General features: G+C 37.9%; 1 protein-coding gene across 1 annotated transcript in view; it reads left to right on the top strand.

Annotated features, from left to right (window-relative positions):
• FAT4 (FAT atypical cadherin 4) overlaps positions 1-26,778 on the top strand; it is a 152,541-nt gene that overhangs the window by 84,547 nt on the left and 41,216 nt on the right. The window contains exons 3-6 of the mRNA XM_059698085.1: positions 992-1,253; positions 2,696-3,046; positions 9,033-9,955; positions 10,848-11,022. Of these exons, the coding sequence (XP_059554068.1) occupies positions 992-1,253; positions 2,696-3,046; positions 9,033-9,955; positions 10,848-11,022 (1,711 nt within the window). The remainder of the gene's footprint in view (positions 1-991; positions 1,254-2,695; positions 3,047-9,032; positions 9,956-10,847; positions 11,023-26,778) is intronic.

Here is a 26,778-nt window from a genome sequence, read left to right as displayed (position 1 = left end):
CTGCAAAGAATACAGAGTGCCAACAGTTTTGCCTTGAGGAAATGAAGCTCCAGTCTTTAGGGCTCAAACTCCGCACTCTCTCTCTTCTTGTCCTCCCCCAACTCTTGTCCATTCTACTCTATCAATAGCCTTAAAAGACTGTTTCCAACTCAAACAAGTTCAGTGGTTTCTTGGCCATAGAATTCAAGATAATGTGTGCTATGATTGTGATTCTCCAACATAGACCCATAACCTAGTATGTTAGCTTGACTTTCTTCTTTTGTTTAATGTTTTCCATACAACTAACCTGCTCAACGGTGAGTAAGCCAAGCACGTCATTCTTCCCTTTGTACTTTTGCTCATACTCAAACGTTTTCTTATGTTCTTTGCCTTAAAAAAAAAAAAAATTCTTCAAAATCCAGTCCAGCTCTGCACATTCTCCATTATATCTTTCCTAATAAATCAACTCAAAATAATCTCTCTTCTCCTTGGTTCTCATGGTACTTTTTTGTGAACCTCTTCCATTTAGCCCTTGCCTCGTTTAGGTACCTTTTCCTGCTGAATGAGAAGGAACACAGAGCTCAGTCAGGAAGACTTGGGCTTGAAATCCTCACTGGCACTTATGTGTGACAATGTGTAAGTTAGCTAGTGTCTCATAACCCTGCGTCTTCCTTTGAGAACTCATATCTCATAGTGTTGTAACAGGGCCTGGCAAAGGGCAAGCCTTTAGCACACCATCTACAGTGACAGCTTTACTCCTTTCCACATGTATATTTTATAAATTAAAAAATATAACTAATCCTGAAGATTGAGATTTTCTATATTATTTAATGAGTGAATGGTGAAAGGCTGGCTAGGTAACTTACTACACTAGCCTGTACCTTTTGAAATCTTATAGCATCGCATGAAATTAAGTCCAGAGCCTCTCACTGTCAAACACATACTCAGCCTAAGGAGAGGTGCCCTAACTGTTCCACTTCTGACAGTTCAGATGCTGGTCTTTCTTTCTTAGGGTGCAAATGCTCTCGTCACATACACCATCATTAGTGGAGCTGATGACAGTTTCCGCATTGACCCTGAATCCGGAGATCTGATAGCGACCAAGAGGTTGGACAGAGAACGCCGTTCCAAATACTCCTTGCTGGTCCGTGCCGATGACGGTCTCCAGTCCTCTGATATGAGAATCAACATCACTGTCAGTGATGTGAATGACCACTCGCCCAAGTTCTCCAGGCCTGTGTACTCTTTCGACATCCCAGAAGACACAACCCCAGGTAGGGGCACGCCCTTAGGTATATTTTGCAAGGATCACATTTGACTCCAGTTATGGACTGTGTTTTAACTGCCCTTCATTAGTGACTAGTTTTTATCATCTGCTACTAGGTATAAAAATATATATGCTGGATTTTCAAGTTTTCTATTAGCCATCTTTGCTATAATTCCTAAGCAAATTGCTAGACTTTTCAGAGCAAATGAGGTTAGTCTTTCATCTGATTACTAGTTACTGATATTTCTGTTTCTAAAAGTATTTGTGACATGGGTTGTTAATTTTTGGGGCAGCCGCACTTTTGATTTTGTTTTTCCACTTTAGAAATGTCAATTGTGATTATGCTGCTGTATATAGAAAGAGCAAAGACAAAGCATAAGGAAACCTGTGAAAAGTGGTTCTAACCCTCACTAGTTATGTGACCAAGGACAAGTTAATTCATTTCTCTAAGCTTCAATTCCTCCTGCTGTAAAATGGAAACAGTAACTCCCATTAGATTTAGGGTGAAGGTTAATTTAGAATGTGTATTTGAGTTTACTAAAGTGGGGCTTGAAAAGTAGCAGGTGCTCAATAAAGAGAGTAGAATAAGAATCCTGAATTATTGTCTTGCCTCTTGGAACATATGATGCTGTGATTGTTGAGTTTGAGTATGCAGTATCTATGTGTTTGCTTCATTCCCATTATTGGAAATTCTTACCTAAAAATGAAATTTTATTCTGAGTCATATTTGGAGTGTGTTTGCCTAGTAAGGCATATTTTTGGAAACTCATTTGACAAGGAAAGAAGCATTTATAGAAGACTCTTCACTTCCTCACGGCAGTTTTCCCCTCACTCCCCAAGATGAGCCTGTTCTTCATGAAACTCCCATCACATTTACTCCTTGCTTAGTTATAGCAGTGGCCATCTGAGCTGTCAAGTGATACCTCCTTGGCATATGTATGTATTATTTCTTGGAATGTCCAATCCTGACACTAGCAATGACCCTCATTCATGTCCCCTAAATTCATCAATATGTGGTCATGAATTGGTAGTGCCAGATAGCAAAATAATGTCAGAAGTGGTATTAGTACCAGAATATATTTTTTAATTTATCTTTTTGTTGAAAGTATTACAGATGTCAGCTTTGTTTTTTTTTCCCCATTGACTCCCTCCATCCTACACCCGCCCTTTCCAGGCCTTCAGTACACTACTGCCTGTGTCCATGAATACCCAGAATATTTACACTGCAACATGAGATCTACTGGATATTGATTATGCTATATGTTAATATTTGGGAATGTTGGTATCAGTGTTAACATAGACATCAGCTGAATGTTGTGTTCATTATATTTTCATAGTGATTCTCTAGTTAAAATATTCCATTGTACAAATAATTTTTTGGTTTTGTGTATTTTCTTAGTACTATCCATGCCCCATTAATGTGGACTGTTGATTTATTCTTTTTGATAGGTTCTTTGGTAGCAGCTATTTTAGCTACAGATGATGACTCTGGTGTGAATGGAGAAATTACATATAGTGTGAATGAAGATGATGAAGATGGCATATTTTTCCTGAATCCAGTTACTGGAGTCTTTAATTTGACTCGAATATTAGATTATGAAGCACAGCAATATTATATCCTCACTGTTCGAGCTGAAGACGGTGGGGGACAATTTACTACCATCAGGGTTTATTTCAATATACTAGATGTAAATGACAACCCACCTATTTTCAGCTCGAGTTCATATAGCACATCTTTAATGGAGAATCTACCTCTAGGATCTACTGTTCTTGTGTTTAATGTTACCGACGCAGATGACGGTATGTACTTTGTTTTATATACTTACAAAACTTAATTAAAAATATTATTGGGTTTATGTTATATTTATTTACATTGTTCAGCTGTCACAAAATTGCATTTTGTGAATATAGGTTCAAAGTTAAAAATAGATCTATAGTTTAGATATAGAGAATGAAACAAGTTAAATAATTTTTCAGTTAAATTCTTATTTATGACAGGCAGCATGCATTGTTATTGTTTTATAAACTTTATCATCTTTATCTTCCCCGCCCCCTGAAGAAGTTGTGGCAGTATTGCAGTTTTGTAGCGTAGAAATCATAAAACAACATTTTGGTAGGTTTTTGTCAGATAAATAAAAATAGTTACTTACATATATTATGTTAATGTAAAAAGAATAAAATTTGGAAGCAAAAGTAAAACCAAAGTCTTCAAAAACTACTTAGGAATGTATGCTTAGTTTTGTATTTCTACCTGAAAACTGCTAATAATATTTGGGCAAGCTTTCATGCTTTGACTCAAAGGACAGCCTCAGAGCTTTAGGCTATAAAATCAAATTGAGATTTTTCGCTAAATCTAGACTTTCCATGTATTTGACTTTTATTCATTACAAAAGCATTTGATAAGCTTTTTTAAAAAATCAAAACAAAACAAAAAACATACGACTCCCCTGGCCTTCCTTCTAAAACCTGCTTTGTAAGGACATATGTCAGATACCTTATTGTTAGTGATAACATTGTGCAGGTTACCAGTCATTAACTAAACTGTTGGGAAAGTCGTTACCTTGTTTTCCCTGCTTGGATGCAGCTAAATGTCCAGTCAGTAGGGAAAACAAGGGACAGTCCTTTGAAGAGGAAACAGGTCCCTAGCCCGAGGATATGCCCAGTGACACAGGCATATCAATCTTAATTTAGAATTTCCTGATTCTCCCTAACTTGATTTATGTAATTGCAGAATACCACTGTGTTTCAACCTTGTGCTCTATACTTAGTTCCCTTTCAGGAGTGTCTAGAAATGTCCTTTACAGAGATGAAGGGCGGGGGGCAAAAAGTATCAGTGTTTTATATGTTTCAATCCACAAAATTGGAAATGATTTCTTTAAAATTTGTTTGAAGTCCTTTGTAAAGCTTTCTCCTCTTATTCAAGCACAATTAATATTGAACTCATGATTACATCTAAGATAGAAAATAAAAGATAGAAAGTAAAAAAAACAAAACAAAAGGAAAAAGACATGATAGAAGTGGCTGTAATACTAGTACCATGGCTATTACTAGTCATACGAACAATAGCCAACGTTCGTCGAGTGCAGTGCTAAGTTGGCACGGTCCTGGCCTAGGAACGCTGCAGACTCTGCTTCCTTCCTGTACATCAGCCCCACTCTGTGGCTCGGCTCCAAATAGACATTTATAAACAAGTGAGGTTAGTCTCTATTTTAGAGGCTGATCTCTCTATTATAGCCTTAATTAGTTTACCTGCTCCCTGGATATGAATATTTTCTTATCTGTCCTTGTGACTGATTGGTCCGTTCTGTTCTGTAGTGAAGAATTTTGTGCCATGTTTCTTTGTGATTTATTTCTTACGGGTTAGGGAGGGCCCACTGTTTCATAGGATTGTGTGCTCTTCTGGGATACAGTTCATTTATCCTCATGCCTTAAAATGTAGGAAAGTGGGAAAATAACAAGTAAGAAACTTTCTTTGTGAAAATATGCTGGGATAGGCCATGCACATGTACACACAGACATCCATTAACCATTGACTTCAAGTTGCTTTTCATAGATCCCCCCCTACCTCCCCCTTTAATTGTGTTGGATTAAAAAAAATTCAAGCTACATTTCCCCATTGTTTTAGTTTTGAATACTTTTATCACTGTAATTTCCTGTACCTTGACCTAAAATATAGGACACAGTTCCTATTCTCTCTGAATTTCAAGGATAATGATAAGACTGTACAAGGGTAACCTTGTTTGCTTAAAATTGCCAACTCAGTTACATTAAATAGTTCTCAAAGTATTTTGCAAACAGTATTGTGTAGACTTTCTAAAATTAATAAATTCATTTTACTCTCTGTCAAAATGTTCCTGAGGAGGTAATATTGTCATCTTCTTAGATGAATACATTTTATATGATAATAAATATAAAATATTTTGTTATTATTATCTAAATTCTCCAAGAGGTTAACTTAAAATTTTAGGTTACATGATCGTTTAATAAAAATAAAGCAAATATTTTATTGTTTTCACAAGGTAAGTAGAGCATGTACTGATCTCAAGGCTTCTATGCACACAGTTTAAAAAGTACTATTTTGAGTCAAACTATTATAAATTAAAGCTTTATGGAAATACGATCACTTTATAATTATGTATTACTTTTGGAATAAACCTTATAGTCTTCAAAATCTTGGGGAGTCATAGGCTATTTTGAGAATAAAATGATTGTAATTATTGCCTCATAAATTCACCTCTATATGTATGCTGCACAGTGGAGGTCATTTGACCTGTGAATGGTTTTCATATTGTGAATACGTGTACACGTTTTATAACAGAACTCTATATCTGTAGTTCCGTGCTACGTTTTCTGGAACTAAGGTATTCGTGAGACTGAAATAAAAAATAAAAATCCCCCAAAACGCAGTACAACCACACATACACAATAAAACTGCCAGAAAGAATCATGTAACCAAACCGTTTCAGAATATTGAACACAAATGGTAGAAATTTGGACTGTTTTAAATTTGAGGATCTGGTGGGCTGTAAAAGCCCACTAGATTCAAGTCTCGGTGCTCTGAATAAAGTATGGAATTTAAAATAATGTATTTACTGTTTCATGATTCTAATATTTGATGCAAAGAGCAGAGAGAGAGAAATGGCCTGAGCTCTTTTTCGGATGCTGCAAATGTTCAGGGAGAGTTTTGAGTTTCCATATGTCCACGTGAATTTTGTGGATGGAGAGCACATGCCCAGCGCCACGTAGACTTGTCAGGAGTGGAAAGGCCTTTTCTTTTCAGCAAAGTCCATGTGGAGGCTTCCCTGGCCTGATGGAGGCAGTGAGGGTCCAGTCCCAGAGCTGGGACCTGCTTCTTAGATGGTGCTGCCATATCTTGTGCAGCAGTATTTATGTTATATCATTCTATTTATTTTCTCCAAGATAATGATAATTATCCTCCGTTTATTTTCAGTAGTATTACCTAATGTATTTGTCATGATGAATTTGACTATGTAATCAAATTTTTCTTTTTCATAATTCTATTTAAAGTTAAACTTACTCCATCAACCTCCCCCGCCAAACTCTTTCCCTAAAAAAGAGGCTGTTCTGCTGTTTGCTGCTTGGCTATATAATCTCAGTATCAGGTTCTCTGATTGCCTCTGTGATTTAGTTGTTTACTCAAGGAAGCAGCATATACATGGACGTTCCAATTGATTTATTTCATGTAAACATGCTAGACCATCACTTGGTGGCCATGTGTCATTTTGTTGGTATTTTTCATTTTGATCTTGGGCATGAAAGATTTTATAGGCTTGCATAGAACTAAATTTTATATCTCTGCTTGTTGGTATTATTTTTATCCAGATGTTTTCACAACTTTTTCTTGATATAATTGTGCCTCAAAGAATAAGAATTCAGTATTCATTGATAGATTTAGCTATAGGAAATGGAAAATAAGTTTCCTTAGAGAGTAATTGGATTTAAAATATATATTAAATATATACATACATATTAATATTAAAGCAAATTAATTTTAACTATATATATATAATATATATATATATCCTTAGAAAGTAATTTGGGGGGACCCTTCTGTGACCTGCATGGCAGGGTTCAGGATCTGAAGGAGGGGCTGACACACAAATGAGAATGCTATCCAAGAAATATGAATTTAGAAGGCATTAGGGGTCAGGGAGTGTCTCTTTTGTGAAGAGCACACTGACCTCTGGTCCAGTCCACATTTTATTTACTTGAATACACAAGTGAATAAATGCATACAGACATATCAAAGGTAAAGTTTGGTAAACAGTAAAAGGATTATCAGGTTAGGGAATTACCTTGAGCCACCACTATCTCAACACTCGGTGCTTAGTGTCAGCCCTGCTAATGCCCAAGGTCCATGGGCTTTCTGCATTCATTGGTGCCCTCTCCTGACAGTCCTGGAAAGCGGTGGCTTCCTGCAGGACCCTCTGTCCTGGTGCTGTTCTCCCCCCACACCTGTGGAATCTAAGTCGAGGAGTTGAAGTAGCTGTTGACCTTGTTCTACTCAGATCTTAAAATTTTCTTTATCTCCTGTTGTTGAATTGACTGGTCTCCATTACCTTTATTTATTCATATTTTTCCTGGTCCTCAGAGTTTTAAGTGTTTTGAACTTTATAACCTCTGCTTTGTTCACTTGTGAGCAGTCATAAACTATAAAGATTAAAAGCCACAACTCACAGTGAGGAGGAAAACCTACCTTTTCAAAGATCTACTCAACCCTTGTTTATCTTAGACATTTTTGTGAATAAGCCAGTGCCTGAAAGTTTCTTCATAAATATTTGTTCTCTGCATCAATATATAGACAAAGCACATTAGATAGAGACCATGAAATCACCGGAAAAGAGTAATTTTAGCATTTTTTTTACCAAAGAACAGGCAGGCCCTACCAGGTAGAAAAAAAAAAATACTATTCAACTAAACTTGCCTTTGTGAGGAACTTGATGAGTTTTAAGAAAAGGCAAAAAGGTCACTCAAGTATTCATAGAATCCTGAGAAAGTATTTTTCAAAGGAGAGAAAAAGATGATCAAATTGTTCTAGAAGACTCTTGGCAAACAATGAATATCATTTCTGACCCCTGAATAGTTGAAATTAATTTCAGAAATATAGGAGCTATTTGTAAGCAATTTATTAACTCAATAAAATTTTCCTGGTTTAAAATCCCAGAATATAAAATCTTTATTAAGGATGGGTTATCTAGGTACACCATATATTTCTTAGCAAGTCTTTTAATACCCTACAATATGCCAGTATCTTTATGATAAAATATGAAAATGTAAAAGGCATGCTGGGTCAGTGAAGAAAACACTACTGTGGGTCAGGAAATCTTGTTTTTCTTTGTTTTCACTGCTTACCTGTTATTTACCTGTAAATGACTTACTAAAACAAGAGCTTGGTCCCTTCTCCACATCATCTTTTTTTAGAAGAATGTCTATAATCAGTTTCTGAAATGAGGATTTATATATCAATTTTTTAAAATTTATCTTTATTGTTAAAAGTATTTATCATTTTTTAATTAAAAAGTAACACATGTTTCTAGGAAAAATAGATAAAATACTATGTAAATACAGCCCAATAATAGTGTGAGCATTTATATGTGTAGCCTTTCATGTATAATTTTACTGCTGACATTTCCTTTAAATAATATTTTTAAAACACATTAATTGTACATAATAAAATTTGAAAGAGAATTATTTTCACAAAGGCCATTAGCCAGGTGCCTAATAGGAATTAAAAAGTATTTATTGGTCTGACAAGAAATGTAAAAGTAGACTCAAAGCATCCATGACTAATGCCATACATTAGAAAATTTTATTACCCTCCTCTGAAAATTGGTGTCGGCCTCCATAAATTACTGAAGTTATAAATTTTGGGCTAATAATATAGAGTGTGGCACCGTTAATGTTCAACCTTCAGGAATTATGTGACAGAAATAAGGAAATGTGTAGAAAAAATACACTCTCTGGAATATTTTTTCCTCTTTACTTGTGTAATTTAACATTTCAACACCGTAGTAAATAGCAAACAGTATATATATCATTTGTTCGCCAGGTTGTAAACATCTTTTTAGATCAAATGTTAACAGGAAAAGAATTATGCAATATGTGTTACTGACAGAGAAAGTTAACTGCAGCTAAATCATCCATAAGGTGTGGTTGGAGGCATCATATATCAAATATGCAGTTTCATAGTGTAAAAAATTTGGTGCAGCTCAGTTGGCAATCGGCACACATGGAAGAAAATTTAATTTTTTCCCTTTCATTTCAGGCATCAACTCCCAGTTGGCTTATAGCATTGCTTCAGGTGACAGCCTCGGGCAGTTTACAGTTGACAAGAATGGTGTGCTGACCGTCCTAAAAGCTCTGGATCGGGAAAGTCAGTCCTTTTACAACCTGGTTGTTCAGGTGCATGACCTGCCACCACTCCCGGCCTCCAGGTTCACCAGCACTGCTCAAGTCTCCATTATTTTGCTGGATGTGAATGACAACCCACCAGCATTTCTTTCCCCGAAATTGACATACATTCCAGAGAACACGCCCATCGATACCATTGTTTTCAAAGCTCAAGCAACGGACCCGGACAGCGGCCCAAACAGCTATATTGAGTACACCCTGCTGAACCCCTTGGGAAACAAGTTCAGCATTGGGACCATCGATGGGGAAGTGAGGCTCACTGGAGAACTGGACAGAGAAGAAGTTTCTAATTATACTCTAACCGTGGTGGCCACAGACAAGGGTCACCCGTCTCTCTCCTCGTCTACAGAGGTCATGGTGATGGTGCTTGACATCAATGATAACAACCCTGTCTTTGTGCAGGCTTTGTATCAAGTGGAGATGAATGAAAACACGCTCACAGGAACAGATATAATACAAGTGTACGCAGCAGATGGAGATGAAGGCACAAACGGACAGGTTCGCTATGGCATCGTTGATGGGAATGCCAATCAGGAGTTTCGGATTGACTCTGTCACAGGTGCCATCACTGTGGCTAAGCCACTGGATAGAGAAAAGACCCCTGTTTACTCTTTAACTGTTCAGGCAACCGATCGGGGCAGTACCCCCAGAACTGACACCGCCACGGTCAGCATTGTGCTGTTGGATAGTAATGATTTTGTCCCCATATTTGAGCTATCTCCATATTCCGTACATGTCCCTGAGAATTTAGGGACACTACCTAGAACAATCCTTCAGGTCAGTATATTTAAACAAATACTGTTCTCTATAAGACATCTAATTTCATTATAACATTCATACAACCCCTCCCTCTTCCTCGTTCTCATCCATAAGTGCTTAATTGCAGATATAGCAAATCTTGAAAGGTTGAAAGGTTTATGAAAATTATACCTATTGACCTCCTTGTAGATTGAATATTACATTTCAATCCCGTTCTTCTATATATATTCATGTTGTACACATTTGGGTATTTGTACATCTTTGAATTTTCACTATAACAGGAATATCTGCACATAGTAAGAAAGTGCAATGATGTAAAAATTTGAAAACTCGGTTGCAAACATGGTTCTCCCTTTCCTCTTTACAAATCCAACTACCAAGATGAAGCTGCTGTTAAAATTTTTTGAAAAGCCTTCCAAAAATGCTATGAATCGATTTTGTGCCTGTTTTCACACCAGTAATACATACTACTATGTATCGTTTGAATTTTTTACTTGAAACTTAAAACTTTATTTTTGAAACCTTTTATTATTGGTATGTGTCAGCCATTTTCAACTGGTGTGCCGTGGCAAGAATTTTTAAAACATGAAGTACCTGACTATTTAGTCAGTGGCACTGACCTCATTTCCCTTAGATTGTCAAATAGAAAAAAAATGACAACAGCCAACATAGCAATAGCCATCAGATGTGAATGAATATACATTATACCTATATTTTTTTGTCAGATCAGCAAAACACTATTTTTTGGTGTGCCACAGAATTTTAGTAATTGGTTTATGTGTGCCATGGGATGAAAAAGTTGCTGGTAACTATGATTCTGTCTCATTATTTTCAATGCTACATTTTATTTTGTGGTGTGCATTGCGTTAGATTTACTGACATTCATGACATGTGTTATGCTCTCCTCCAGGTGGTGGCAAGAGATGATGACCAAGGTTCTAACAGCAAACTCTCCTATGTCCTGTTTGGTGGGAATGAAGACAGTGCTTTCACTCTCTCAGATAGTGGGGAACTTCGAGTGACACAGAGTTTGGACCGTGAGACCAAGGAGCACTTTGTGTTGATTGTCACAGCTACAGATTCAGGTAAGTCTGTTTTGACCTTGATCGTGTGTAAAGAATTTCTTCATAATATGAGTAAAAGAAAGTATTTGTGTCTAGCATTATGTTACATATTTGTTGAAATTTACTAATTCTTGGAACTCCAATTGCAGCTATACAATCTATAGCACATTTATCACTTTTTGAAATTAAATGTAAGTAGCAAGGGCCTAAGCACATCACAAACAAAGCTCTGTGCCTGAAAGACAAAATGTGTTCTTGCTCAGTCAGCCACCCGAGTGCCGCTGGGGGTGCCCGGATACTCTGCCACTTGAGCCATGAGGCATTTCAAGTACCTGAGTTTTGAAAGCAGCCACATGGTTCTAACTGGTTATGGAGATAAGACAGTGGGTGCAGAGTTCTACTTAATTGGTCCTTAGGTTCCGCACAACTCCAAGTAGCTGAAATAGGCATGTGATGAAGCCCCACAGACCTCCAAAGAGTATCAGTAAGAGCCCAGGTTCTCGTCAAGTCAGCAGAGTAAAGTGGTATGTTAGCTTTCGTGTGGGAAGTAGGGATTACACAAAGTTGTAGAGCAAGTAGCATAAAACATAATCTATTCTTAAAAAGTAATATTATTTACCATTATTTTGTGTTGCATATATTGATTCTGTTCATAAATATCACACACTTCTAAATCAAAACTGAAACAATTAAAACGTTTCAAAGAATTTTTATGCCTTGAAGAAAGTAAATATTGCTTAAATATTTGTTGAATAAATGAATGATTAAATGAATGAATCACTGATTTCCAAAATATTAATACATTATGGAATATGATTCTTATGTAACATTTATTTATAAAATGGTCACAACTAAATATTTAAAAATTTAATAATGTTGACATATTTTTTTTCAAATAGTGTTTAAATTGTTTTTAAGACATGGCAAATTTGTTGGAATGTCAAATGACTGAAATCATATATATATAATTATATCATATAATTAAATTACATATCTAGATATATATTTCCGTGCTCAGGTTGATGTGATATAGGACATCAATTTTGGATATAGGATGCTGATATAGGACAACAATTTTAAATTTTCAAATGGGATGTTTTAACTGTTGTTGCCGTGTTTTTATAAATATAACGAATTAATATTTTTGTTATAGTGATCAATTTCAGAGTATAATATTGTTTAATTTCACCACTTCTCATAAAAGAGGAGGAGATTTTGAGATAATGAGTAATGATAGATTTATGTTAAGTGTTCAAATGATAGTGCCACTGATCATTAACTGAGGCAGCTGTCTCTATTATTTGCATTTACTTTTGGGAGTTTGATTTTCTGAGACTATTGGTTTATGAAAGAAAGCAATATTCTCTGTATATTGTGTAATGTATGTGAATGACCACACTAAAGTTAGGCAAACAATAAAATGCTGAAGAATGATGTACAGAATGTAGTCCGGCAACCACATAAAACCTAACCCACGTTGACCTGAAAGGTGGTTCACTATGTGTGTAGTCAGCATGTGCCTCCTGGTCGGTAGGCACAAAGGGCCAGCCTTCTCATGAAAAATGCAGTCACTACCACATGGCTCACATCAATCCAGTGTTTCAACAGCCACCTGGGGAGAACAGGGGTTGAAAATGAGTAGAAAATGGTAGAGATTCAGATAGTTAAAATCCAGGTTTTATTTCTAAAGCTTCTCAATCTCAGCTTTGCTCCCCAGTTACAACTGGAAACACGTGGTCAATACCAGAAGCTTTGTGGAGGTGAGGTGGGGGAGGAGAAACCAGGACCAGGAATCGAGTTCACGAAGGCATCAACCAGGATAAAACTTGCTGCCCAGAGGGTGTGTCACGTGAGGTCAGCCCAGGGTGGCAGCAGGATGTGATTTTGGAAGTCAGGGGTGCAGAGTGGCGTGACCAGGATGGGCAGGGCACAGCGCACAGAAGTTCTCCGTTCTAGGCCTTGTACTCTAGGACATTCTAAGTCAAGGCCGTGACGGAGAAAGGATGTATCCATGTAGACAAGAGTGCCTGTTTTCAACCAAATAATTCTGAGATTTTAAACATTTTTTGTGTGCCTATGCAGCCAAGGGGGAATATTGTGAAATACATGGGATTGGTTGTTTTTCTGCTATATGGCCATCTGTGTCACACAGTGTGCCAGGTTTTACAGGCACTAACTAACCCATTTCTACACGTTACATTTCTTCATCATCTCAAAGACTCAGGCATTTTTAGTTCCACTTCACTTGCAGTAAACCCAAGCTCAGAGCAGTCAAGTCATTTGCCCAGGATCACACGGCTAATAAGCGACAGAGTAGGATTCAGACCCTAGCATGCCTGACTCCAAGTTCAGGGTATACGGGACGTTTTAGTGTGTAGGTAAAGTAAAATTTGAAAAAAAATACTTATTTCCCAAATTATTTTATTTGGAAAGCAAACACAATAATAGGCTGTATAATATGATGAAAGATTTGAATTTGAACTACCCTTGATTTGAATTCTGGTTCTGTCATAATTATCTTTGTGATTCAGACCAGAGGTATCATCTGTCAACTTTAGTGTCTTCCTTGGTAATGTGGGGAGAACAGTAATTACAAAGCAGGTTATTATAAGGTTAAATATGCCTATCTCATAGTACATACAATGATTTTAGTAAGAATTGTGATTGATGCACTTTAACTATTTAAAAAGTCTTAGAAATATTTGCCCTGTTCCTTACTACATAAGTATTCTTGTTCAAAGATTACCGATTGGTTTAAAAAACATGTTTAAAAATTGCAGTTTAAGTTTCATCTTATATGTTACGATATTAGGAATTTCTTTGATGTGTCAGATATTTCTTTTCACATTTCCAAAGAACATATTGCATAGTAAGTGTTTATTATTTAAAAACACTTGTTACTGTAGATTTTGAAAATTGTAGGTCAGCCCAATTAGGGGTAAGGAGGATTTTGCCAGCTAGCAGTACACTTAACCAGCACTTATAATTCTGTTTCTCCATCAACATGACAACACAAAAGAGACATTTCATTAGGCAAAGGAAAACAAGGAAGAAAACTGGAAGTCCTAGAGCCAGAAGTATTCTCTTGTGATAGACAGGGATGGGTCGGTCTGTTAGGAGAAAGTTCACAAGGAGAGTTGACAAAGCATCGGTCTAAACGTGCAGACTGTGCGAGAGCCCAGTCCTGCTTCGGGGAGCAAACCAGCTTCCTGAGGCCATCACACCAGCCTTGGTCCTGAGGAAAACCGGGGACCTGGACGTTTTAATAGAAGGACAAGTAATGGGAGTACAGCTCTAACTTCTGTGAAGGACCATCGCCATTAATGTGAAGACCAAGTTTGTACAGATTGAGATAGGAGAGTTATGAGTTATGGATAGTGACAATTCAGATTATAATAAAGCGAAGGTATTAAAAGTTTGTCACACTTAGATATGGTGCCCAGGAGCATGAGCGAGATTCTGTGGCATGGATAGGTCACAGTATTTTGGCAGTCCTGGATACTAGAGCATTGTTGAACTTTGTCTCAAAGCACAGATTTTTATTAGTACTTCTTTTTGTTTGTTTGTTTGTTTCCCGAGTTGCCCTGAAATGGACTGGTGTTTCTGAGGCCACTGGGGTGAAATATTTAATTAAATATCTGAAGATATTTAATATTGAATATGGATCCTGTAGAAAGCAACCAGAAATTATGAGGGGAGTTGGACTAGATGATCTTAAAGCTATGAAAACTCCTATGTGACCATGGTTTTATGTTCAATTCCGTTGCATACCTTTGGTAGCATAAATAACCACTTTATGGGATGCCGTGAGAGTTTCAGATATCAGGCTTCAGAATCTGCAGTTTCATCTTATATCCCAGAAACGAAGTCTCTAACACAGGATGTAAAATACATATTCGCTGCTATGATTTAAAAGTCAAATTGGCAGATGACATGAGAAAATTCAGAAAAAAATATGGCAGCTTTTAGATTCCAGATGCCACATTATTCTCAAATTTGCAGTGTTCTAAGAACCAGGCAAATATCAAAGTGCTCTAAACAAAAATGTTTGGCAGTTTTATTCCTTAGCTCACAAATCACTTTTCCTTTGCTCTTTTCAAATTCTTGCCTGGTGTCAGGCCAGAGATGGCCCAGCTTTGCTGATACGGCAGAAACTGAAGCAGGAGCTTCTTTTATTTTTTATCAGCAAACCTCTAAATCTTTGAATATTTTTTAGAGAAAATATTAGCGTTGCACTATCATCATATTATTATTTACTGACTCCGTGGCTCCAGAGTAGCACATCTGGAAACTCTCTAGCTACTCCTGCCTACAGCTTCCAATGAGCTATGACCACACTATCCTATGTGTGTGGGACTGAATGTTGTCTTGCTAAATAACCAAGCCAGAACAGAGCATAATTCTACCATTTTTTTTTCCATGTGGGATTAAATTACTAAGCAGCAACTTAATGAGTTGAGACTACAACTCAATTAAAGCTGTTCTGTTTAACTACAGTTTAAAGTATGGATCGTCTGCCATTATTCTATATGACTTACTATTATTTCTTCTGGAAATATGGATGGTACCAAGTAGAAATTCCTAGGAGGCTACAGCTTCAATCTGGTGCAGTAAGGCAGGTACTGCAGATGACCCAGCTCTCGGAGCCTTGTCAGGGAAGCTGGCACTAATCGCTAGTGGTTTGGCATTCTGTTCCCAAGAAGCCTCTTCACAAGGCTGTTCCTCATCATGTTCTCATCTGTGCAATAAGTAAGATAGTGTTTCTAATAGAGTAAGTTGCAGGGAATAATCAGGGAACCCAGAGCCATTTACTGCAGAGAATTAATTTACAAAATGCAAGAGTATTCTAGAAGTAAATACATAGGTTTATCGTTTAAAAAAAAAAATAGGTTTCAAATCCCACCTCTGCCATTTCTAGCTACATGACCTTGGACAAGTTCCCTTCATGTTCATATCTATAGAATGGCAATACCAATTCCTACTTGAAAAACATATTGACAGGAGTAAATAAGGCAATGACGTACTGCAGTTATTAATATTAGTCAATATGTCTGCTGGCTGAGTGGAACTTAGTAAGACCAAGCAAAACTTTTGGACTTCTATCCGCCTCCCTAACCTCCACAAATAACCTCTGTCTACGATTTCACAGTTGCTAAAGGCAAACTTTGTTATCATAGTCATTCCTCTTTCTCTGTACCCTACATTCAGCAAGTCCTTTTATGAATAGACTATGCTTCCAACCATATAAAAGGATTCCTGAGCGTATCTGCTTTTCCTTTCTACTACCACCACCACTGGAGTCTAGGCCAGGGCTAATGCGATAACCTCCTAACTGAACCTCCCCCCCGCCCCCATACCTTCTCCAGCAAGCAGTTCCAGAGCTTTGAAACTATAAATTAGGTCATCATCCCCCATGACTTGCTTAAAAACCCTTAGGTGGTTTCCAAGAATAAAACCTAAATTTCTTACCAGCGACCACAGGGCACTAAATGACCAGGCTTCTGTGCACTCCTCTGGCCTCTAGAAATGCCAGCCTTTCCTGCCTGTGGCCCTTTGCACCTGTAGTTGTGTGCTTTACTCTATGGCCAGCTGTCTTGTTATTTTAAGGGGAGACTTTCATGACTTGGTTATTTGTCATTATAGCTAAGTAAGATATCTTCTCCTCAGGGAGGACTTACCTACTATCACTCTAATGGCCCCTCTCCCTCTAGTGTCTCTTTCCATCACTCTACCTTGTGATTCCCTCCTAACACTAATTGCTACCTAAGATGTATGCTTATATACAATAGGATATAGTATATGTATAATTTGTTTACCCCACCAATATTTAGCAACCTTCCAATAGAATCTGAACCTCCTGTCTTGTTCAAAACTGAATTTCCAGAAACACCCAAAAGAGAACCTGCACTATAGCAGGTGCTTAATAAACATTTGCTGAATGAGTGAATGGTTCAATGAGTGCAAAATTATGATAATTATTTATCAATTAATCACCATCCTGTTATTTCTACAGGCAACGGTTATTTCATATTCATTTACCATACTTATATTTAGTTTATGGTTATATAGTCATCGCTGGCAGATTTTTCAAAGGACAGGACCTACCAAAAGGAAAAATGCCAATCCTTTTAAACTCGCTGCCCAAATACCACAAGTTTTTGCTGCGTTGGTTGTGGTCATCCAAACTGACCTCTGCTTTGAAAAGCAGCTCAAGTGTTTAAGGCTCTGCGGTGGTTAGTACGATGTGATAAATTGCAGTCATATGTAAGGGCCCATTGAAGCGTTTTATGGCTTTAATTCCGTTTCAAGTGCTTCAAGTACTGTTTGGGCTATTTTCTCATGACTCTCCCCTGCACCTTTGGCTCTTACTCAATTCTATTCTCTATTAGACATTTCTAGGTAAAGCTTGTCTCCATTCTGTGTTGTGCTGCTTCCCTCCCATATGTACCAAATACCCAAGCCCCATTTAGCTATCCAAAATATGCCCTCTCTGTGCTTTTGGCTTCACATAGCTTACATATAGGATCCAAGACGCTTTACATAAGCACAATATGAAAACTTTTACTTGTTTTGATTTTTGTTATGCAAATTTGGCGTCTAAGAAACTATTTCAATACATAGACATCTATACAAGTAATTCTTCTTGGTCTCTTAGGAAAAAGATGTTGTTTTTTTGTTTTGTTGGTTTTTTTTAACTTAAGATAATTATGCCCTGACCAGTAAATTCAAAATCTGTGAGCCATTATCTGCCACTGTTCCTTCAGGGAACTGAACGACATGGCAGAAAGCAGTAAGCAAGCTGATAGGACAATGGAGGATGTTACAGTTATAATTCAGGGCGTAACATGGAGCCATTTTTAAAGAGAAGTACATATGAAAAAAAATTACAAGTTAGAGAAATCTGACTTAAAATGATGATTTTATAACCAGAAGACTTCTTGGCGATAAGCCAGTTCATTTCCTTTATTTTGCAGATAAGGAATGGAGGCCTGGAATAATTAGGCCGTTTGCCAGAGCTCGCAGACCCGGAGAGCGGCAGAGGCAGAACGGTGTCCAGGAGTTCTGCCTCCCGGCTGTTCTCGCTTCCCTGTGCTGTGTTATACACCGGGGTCTGCTGGCTGTCTGCATAGAGCACATTTCTAAAAGCACAGTTTCAGAGACCCTTTTTCTTGTGCTTTAATGAATAAAACATTCAAGTTATTTTTCTTTCCTCAAATGAATAAATAAACGTTTCAAAATATTTTTAAGGAACACCAAATTACTTGGAGTCAGTAATTTCAGTTTTGACCTTTTGTACATCAGCTTAAGTTTAGCCATTGTTCAGCTGGAGTGCTAAGTAGGGAAAGACATTGAAAATCCCTTAGGCTTTACAGGTGGAAGATGGTAGCAGTGGCAGTTGTCACTGCCAGGTGTCATTCTGCATTTATTAAAATCAAATTATGATGCCAATTGAATAGACCCTATATATGAAGTTTCTTATAGTCTGTCCGACTCTGTGCCTCTTTGGGCTGTATTAATACATAACAAGTTATGTACTGAGGATATTTACAGAGCAGTCCCTTCTGGGTATTCCCCTAGAGAGTGGGGAGTGGGGGTGTTAGTTTCGATAGCACTAGAGGTAAGAAGGTGAACAGTGAAGCTCAGGGTAGAGTATTGCACATGAAATGGCCTGTGGTAGGATCGAGTTTGTCACATCCAGAGACCAGCAAGGGGGATGAGAGTGAGTGAGAGGAGGAGGCGGGAAGAGAGGCAGATGGAGCCTAGACCAGTGGCCTTCAAAGCCACGGTCAGGAGCTTTAATTTTATCTGAGAGTGAGGAGAAGCCTTGTGGGGGCTTTGAACAGGGGAGTGACAGGAGATTTTGGACAGATCTGTTTGGGGCAGTTGAGGAGAACAAGGGTAGACACAGAGTTGAGAATTGGAAGGCTGCTCCAGCAGTCCCTGAGAGATGCTAGTGTGAAATCAGGTGATAGGAGGAGGGGTGTGGAGTAGTTATACATTTTGTCCATTTGAAGGCTGAGCCCATTGGACTTGATGGTAATACTGGAGGAAAAGGATGTTAGGAAATGAGATGAATTAGCATGAGTCTTAGGTTTTCGGCCTGAGAAATTTGGAGATGGTAATAGAAAAATTTTAGGGCAGATTATCAATAATTACTTTTTGGCTCTGTATATTTTAGATATGAGACATTCAGAGGAGCTGTCAGAGGGACAGTTAGATATGAAAGTTTAGTTTCCAGGGAAGACATGTGGAGTAGACATACAACTTGGAAAGTCATAACCTCTAGATGATATTTATTCTGTGAACACGGAGTACTTGTATGTGCCAGAATGTGTTCTATGTTATCATACTTAATCTCACAGCAACCCTGGAAATGAGATAGATACTATTATTCTAATTGTATAGAGTAAAAGAAAACCAAAACCAAACCCGAGTGTTAGGCAAAGTAAGCAACCTGTCAGGCAGGCAGCTGTTTATCAGTGGAAACGGGATATGAAGCCAGTCAACCACTGCTCCCTGCTTCCCACCTATGAGCTAGTCCACCAGGCTGCGGTTTTTATAGACCACATTTATAACACTTTCTTCTCTTTGGATTAAATATTATTTTTATTTTAAAAAGAGCACTGATTTGTGAAGCAAAACAAACACCTTGTACTTTTCTGCCATTAAAATAGCTCATAAAAGAAGAATATGGATAAATTTGAAATCAAAGGATTGCTCTCCTCATTGGGTCAGGAAATGAAAATGCATATCCAAGGGGTTTAGAAAGCATAGAGTGCAAAGCAAATGTTAGGTATTATACTGAAATGTGCAATCAATATGAATGATATACTGACACATGCACATACAGTGAGTCAGTTGAGCTGTGTGTGTGTGTGTGTGTGTGTGTGTGTGTGTGTTTGCATTTAATTTGGGGATGGGAGATTCATTTGTGCACATATTAAACACATTATTCTTTATCTGTTCTCAATCTAATATGCTAAAGGGATATAGAGATATTCTGGCTATAGATTTTGCCAAAAGGTTTAGTTATGAAGTGTCTATGTGTCAGCATAATTAATTGGTTTGAGGGGAAAAGCTCAGTTATTAGCATTTCTAATTAAAGGTATTCATCATCTGACTGAAAGACAGAATAAACTTCATTCTTATGCAGGGATTGGAAATTACTTTTTAATGGAGGGGAAACATGATGCTTTTGCAAAAGTTAAGTCTAAAAGCTAAAAGGGCGAACCATCATGCTTTATTTTTTGGTGAGTATATGATGACATGTTGAATGAAAGCTATCTGTCACATCGCTTAGCCAAGAAAGTCATTGCACTATAAATAGTTCTATAATCAAAAGAGAGGTCAAAAGGAGTGTGGAATATGACATTTTGCATCTGAAGACAGTTGGTTTTTGTCACTAAGATTGCATTTGTCACTATTATTTGTGGGAAAATGTTACCCAAGAGTTTGCCTTGTCTATTTTGATGGACATATTTATTAAGAAATATTGCTTGAAAATTTTTCATAGGCACCAATGACTCCATAAGTCAAATACTGTTAGGGTTAACTTCAATTACTGAAAGTTAAATGCATTTAGCTTGCTTCTATATTTGAGTCTGAGGAAGTTTTGCTTGTTTCCAGTGGAAATAAGTTATAAACATTTTTCCCCACAATTTACTGATGCAGTAGGCTTTTTATTCAGTGATTCATGATTCAGGCAGCATCCAATCTAGCAGATAAAAAGGAGTTTTGAAGAGCTGTACAGGCAAGAGATTCTTATAGACCAAAGTGAGCAGGAACAGGAAGTGATATTGGGCACTTGCTAATCGATGAAAGCAGGGCCACTTTCCTACGTGCAGCAAAGGGAAGGCTGGAGCAGGTCAGGTAACGTGTGCTGAGGAAGCAAGTGCCCATTGCAAGACCTTGGCTTTCTTTCCTGGGAGAGCTGAGGATAGAAACTTTGTTAGGTTCTGGTTTCCTGACATGGGGCTCTGCATGAGCAACTCCATGATGGTCCTAATCTGGTTAGTTTAATAGAGAATTTTGTCTTAGATGAAAATTGTGTTTCCAAGGTTGATAACTGGTGATTTTTTACTTTCTCTTATTTCCAGTAAGACTTTGTACCGTATCTATTAGTGATATAAGTATTATAAACCATTTATTTAGAGATTGTTTTTCTTATTTATTTATTTTTCATTATTTTAGATTTTATTGGGGTGACATTAGTCTACATGAACATATAGGTTACATGTGTGGATTACTAATTTACAAAATCTGTATATAGGACCATATGCCCATCACCCAAAGTCAAATCTCCTGTCACCTCATATTAGGTCCTAATGATTGTTTTTAGATCTGGAGACATGGACGCATCCAACAGACTGAGGATTCTCAGACTGGGGGGGCGGGGGGATGTTAACCAAAGAATTTTTATGCATATATGCATAACCCATAGACACAGACAATAGAGCAGTGAAGGCCTGGGGAGGGGGCAAGAGTGAGGAGGAAGGAGACAATGGGGGGAAAAGGGGTGATGTCTGTAATCCTTTCAACAATAAAGATAATTTAATATATATATATTGTCTTTAATCAGCTACTCTATAATAGGATACATTTTTCTACATAACATTTTATTTATATATTCAGATAAAAATACAATAAAAGATTTACCTTCCAAAATTTTACTAAATAAGAGCTAGAATTGTCATTGTTTCATAGAATTAAAAGTTGACAAAATAATTTCATTTTACTTTTCATGTACTTCATATAAGCTATAAATCTGAGTACACCAAGGAAATCCAACTTTGAAATGCAAATAACCAATTTTCAATATTAAAAGAAATTTATATTACCTAAAAGGTAAACATTAAATATTACAGAAAATAAGTTGACCTCATAAAGTCCTATAATTTTATCCTGTTAAAACTTTGTTATTTTTGTAGCCTATTTTGATAAAGATTCCATACATAAATAACTTGATATTTCCACTAGACAGGCAGGAGGCAGGTTGTGCTTAGAATGTGCCTCTCGGGTTTCAGAGTTTCAAGCTGTTTTTATTTTTTAATGTCCTCTACGGGGTAATTCCTTTTGACTTTTTTGTGGGAATAAAATATTTAGTTAACATTATGTTTTGCTTTATAAACTTTTAAAAATTGTGGTAAAATATACATAACATAAAATGTACCATTTTAACCATTTTAAGTGTCCAGTTCACATTGTTGTACAACTTTTCAGTATCGCTTTCATAACATCACTAAATAGTTTCTGTAGTTTTCCTTATCACCTCTATTTTACATAAGAATTTATATTAAGGACATATAGTGGTTTTTTTAAAGATTCTTTTAGAAACAAACAATCAAGTGTTACTTAAATGTGCATATATCTAATTCATATAAAGATATTTACAGAACTAATTAGTAGTAATAAACTACTATATTATAAAGTAGAATTTTTAAAATATAAAGCTGTTGCCTTATATTGAAAATATTCCATACTTGTTTGCTTTGTACATTTTCTGGTTTCAAATTTAAATATAATCACATAATCTTTAATATTAATATAAAGTGGCTGAATTTAAGTACTTACTGTGAGAAAAACATGTTTACTTCATGGGGAAGAAAAAGAAACTAATACTTTTAAAAATATATTTTTTATTGATTTTTTTTTGAGAGAGGAAGGGGGGCGAGAGAGAGAGAGAGAGAGAGAGAGAGAGAGAGAGAGAGAGAGAAAAGCATCAATCAGCTGTCTCCTGCATGCCCCAACAGGGGATCTAGCCTGCAAACTGGGATTGTGCCCTGACCAGGTATCAAGCCAGCAACCTTTAGGTGCATAGGATGACACCCAACCAACTTAGCCACACCTGGCGGGGCAAGAAGCTAATATTTTATTACAGCAAACACAACCAGCGAGGGGACCTATTTGACAAATGTTTGATGTCAAGAATGAAATTGGAGCCCGGCTGGTGTGGCTCAGTAGTTGAGCATAGACCCATGAACCAGGAAGCCATAGTTCAATTCCCAGTCAGGGTACATGCCCAGATTGCGGGCTCGATTTGTTTTTGAACACTTAAGAAAATGCTCTTTAGAATCATATGTATTCTTTTCTATTCTAAAAATTTCAGAAGGTTCCTATTTACCCATGTTTATTTTATATATATATATATATATATATATATATATATATATATATATATATATATATATATAGTATATATATATATTACACACATAAATATATGTATACATACAATACATATAATTTTATAAATTGAAATTTTAAATGTATTTTATCTTCTGACTTTAATTGTATTTTGAATGTCCACTGCATACATGTTACAGTTCTGAGACCTTGATCTGTTATTTCATTTGTATCTCCTACCCTTTTTATTGGCTCACTATCCTCTACCACGAGTCTGTGTTTGCATCCTGCCTCTTTTTTTCTGACTGCATCTGGTTCTCATAAATAGTCCCAGATGAAACTGAACAATCTCACCCTGTTACGCCACTACCTATATAATTCATCATTATCAGCTCCATCCAAGCTCAACATTGGCCCCTAGCATTCAGATTCTTCTCATGGGATTCAGGATTAATTGGGACCCTCTGTTTATAAGTAGTCAACTATCTCCAAAATGTTGACCTTTGTCTCCAGTTTTGTTCTTTGACTTTAGGCTTAGGCTAAGGGTTATATTCCCAGATGTGTATTTCCAGAAGTGTTCAGCTCTTTGAACTTTGAGCCATGTAGTTATAAGACCAGATTCCCATATATTTAGAATCAAAGGAAAAGTTAATATGGATAAAGGATAGGGCCTAATGGAATGCATTGTGGGTTTAGAGAGAGATAAATTAAACAGAATTATCCCTGCTCTCAATAAACTTATAACCTAATAGAGGCTATAGCAGAATTACATTGGGATAATAATAATAATAATCATAATCATAATAATAATAATAATAATAATAATAAGTAAAACACCTGCAATGAGTGGCATAGTGTTATTGGGGTCTAATGAACAGAGAAGGGAAGGTATTTTTTTTCAGTTCAGAATTGGCTCTCTCACTGTCCACTCTGTCTGAATGCAAATAAATTTATTAAATTCTTTGTCTCAAGTTCTTCATTTTAAAAATTAAATAATACCTACTTCATAGGCTATGCATATTAAATGAGTAACACCTATATAAAAATACACATGGTATCATATAAGTGTTCAAATATATATAATTAGAGGCCCAGTGCACAAAAATTTGTGCACTCGGGGGGGGGGGGGTCCCTCAACCTGGCCTGTGCCCTCTCGCAGTCTGGGACCAGTCGGGGGATATCCATCTGCTGGCTTAGGCCCGCTCCCCGGGGGATTGGGCCTAAACTGGCAGTCAGACATCCCTCTGGCAGCCCAGGAGCCCTCAGGGGATGTCCACTTGCCAGTGGGGAGCAGGCCTAAGCTGCAGTCAGACATCCTTAGTGCTGCTGGGGAGGCAGGAGAGGCTCCCGCCACCACCGCTGTGCTGGCAGCCATCAGCCTGGCTTGTGGCTGAGCAGAGCTCCCCCTGTGAGAGTGCACTGACCACCAAGGGGCAGCTCCTGCATTTAGCGTCTGCCCCCTGGTCGTCAGTATGTGTCATAGTGACCAGTCATTCCCAGTCATTCTGCTGTTAGGGTCAATTTGCATATTACCCTTTTATTATATAGGATGGAGGCCTGGTGCACGGCTGGTTTGCCCTGAAGGGTGTCCCGGATCAGGGTGGGGGTCCTGCTGGGGTGCCTGGCCAGCCTGGGTGAGGGGATGATGGCTGTTTGCAGTCTGGTCCAGCCCCCTGTGGGGACCCTCACCCCATGGGTGTGTGGCCAGCCTGGGTGAGGGGCTGAGGGCTGTTTTCAGGCTGGCCACACTTCCTTCAGGGTGGGGACCCTACTGGGGTGCCTGGCCAGCCTGGGTGAGGTGCTTATGGCTGTTTTCAGGCTGGCCACAGCCCCTTCAGGGTGGGAGGGTCCTGCTGGGGTGCCTGGCCAGCCTGGGTGAGGGGCTGAGGGATGTTTTCAGGCTAGCCACAGCCCTTTCAGGGTGGGGGGTCCATACTGGGGTGCCTGGCCAGCCTGAGTGAGGGGCTGAGGACCGTTTTCAGGCTGGCCACACCTGTGGGCTGGAAGCAGGTATCTGGGATTTATTTATCTTCTATAATTGAAACTTTGTAGCCTTGAGCAGAGCTCAAGGCCGGCAGGGCAGGTGGGAAGTTTGGCTTTCTCCATCGCCGGGGCAACACAAGCCTCCTGCTCGCTCCTGCTCCATGTCCACAGCCATCTTTGTGATGGAGTGATGGTTAATTTGCATATTACTCTTTTATTAGATAGTAGTTTTAATATTTTTATCATTATTGGCCATGTACGTATGTAGACAGCTAAAGGTATATATAAGTACGTATGTATACATGTATATGTACAGATGTATTTCAATTTATATATAAAGTAGAGGCCCAATGCATGAAATTCGTGCAAGAGTAGGCCTTCGCAGCTGCAGTGGCTGCCTGGATCCTTCCCTTGCAGCCGAGGCTTCGTCCAGAAGGTTGTCTGGAAGGATGTCTGGTCTAATTAGCATATTATGCTTTTATTATTATAGATATATGGACTAAGTTTAATTATGAATATTGTGATTTCAGTTTTTGGCATACAAATGCTGGGCCCTTCGGTAACTTGCGAGAAGAGACAACAAATAGTCACTTGGATATATCAGTTTTGAGCCAGCGGAAAGTACTGGAGTGCAGATAGAGTAATAGTAAATATGATGCAGCATTTCACATGGACTATAACCAAAAATATGTTGGGAACCAGGAACATAAGCGCCTTAGACCATTTCTTCACACAGTGAAGAGGAAAAGTTCAAAAAGAGGCAAACAAACAAAAACAACAATGGACGTTTTCGTCACTCAGCTCTCAGAGAGAGGAAGCCCTTCACCTGGGAATAGTGCTGCAGAAATGAGACTTACTCTCTAGGAAGCGGGGGCCTTCCCATTTTCTCCCTTAACCTCATCATCCTGACTCAAGCTGAGAGGCAGTGCCTTCGAGCTCATGCTGTCAGTAGACAAGTAGGAGGCTGGGGTTGGGATGGGGTAAGGGCGGGTTGGCTCTGTCCCCAGTAATAAAAGTGAAAAATCTTGCAGGCAGAATTCAAATGAGAGATTAGGTAAATCTTAGTAAAAGGCAGAAATTTACAACAATGTCTTTGTAAGGTTTTTCCTTACAAAAGTGAAAAAAGAGAAAATAAGAGCATCATGCACATCTCCTCGGGTGACAAGGAAGTGAGGCCGTGGGCAAGATTGCATCTCTAGAGTTATCCATTCTTGAAGTGGGAGGAGAACAGGAAGTGAAGAACCCATGAGCTTATGGAGTGGGTTGTGGCAGCTAGTAAGGGGAGGAAGGGGACTCTGGGGGTTGTTCTGTGCTTGAGAAGAGGCCCCATGTGGATAGGGGATCACCTGTCGGGCAGCTTCTCCAGCCAGAATCATCTGCTGTCACTGGTGTGCTTTTAAAACCTTTTGGAAAAATGTGATATCCTCTGGTATGAAGACAGTGAGATTGAACTTGCTGAATATTTTCCTGGGTAAACAATTTTCTTTCTGCTTACTAATTCAGAAAAAAACATTACCAACAATATTTATATAGTTTATAGACAAAGAAAGAAATCACATGTTCCTAACCAAAGGAGTTAGTCACCATTTTATGTGGTTTTCCATATATGTGTCACCAGACACTTTAGTATACCAAGAGAAATCCTCTGCTTGGCAGTTCTTGGGTTATTTC

The sequence above is a fragment of the Myotis daubentonii genome, chromosome 5, assembly GCF_963259705.1.
Source record: "Myotis daubentonii chromosome 5, mMyoDau2.1, whole genome shotgun sequence".
In the NCBI taxonomy this organism is placed as follows: Eukaryota; Metazoa; Chordata; class Mammalia; order Chiroptera; family Vespertilionidae; genus Myotis; species Myotis daubentonii.
The sequence above is the reverse complement of the archived record's forward strand: the minus strand, read 5'-3'. Positions and strand labels throughout refer to the sequence as shown.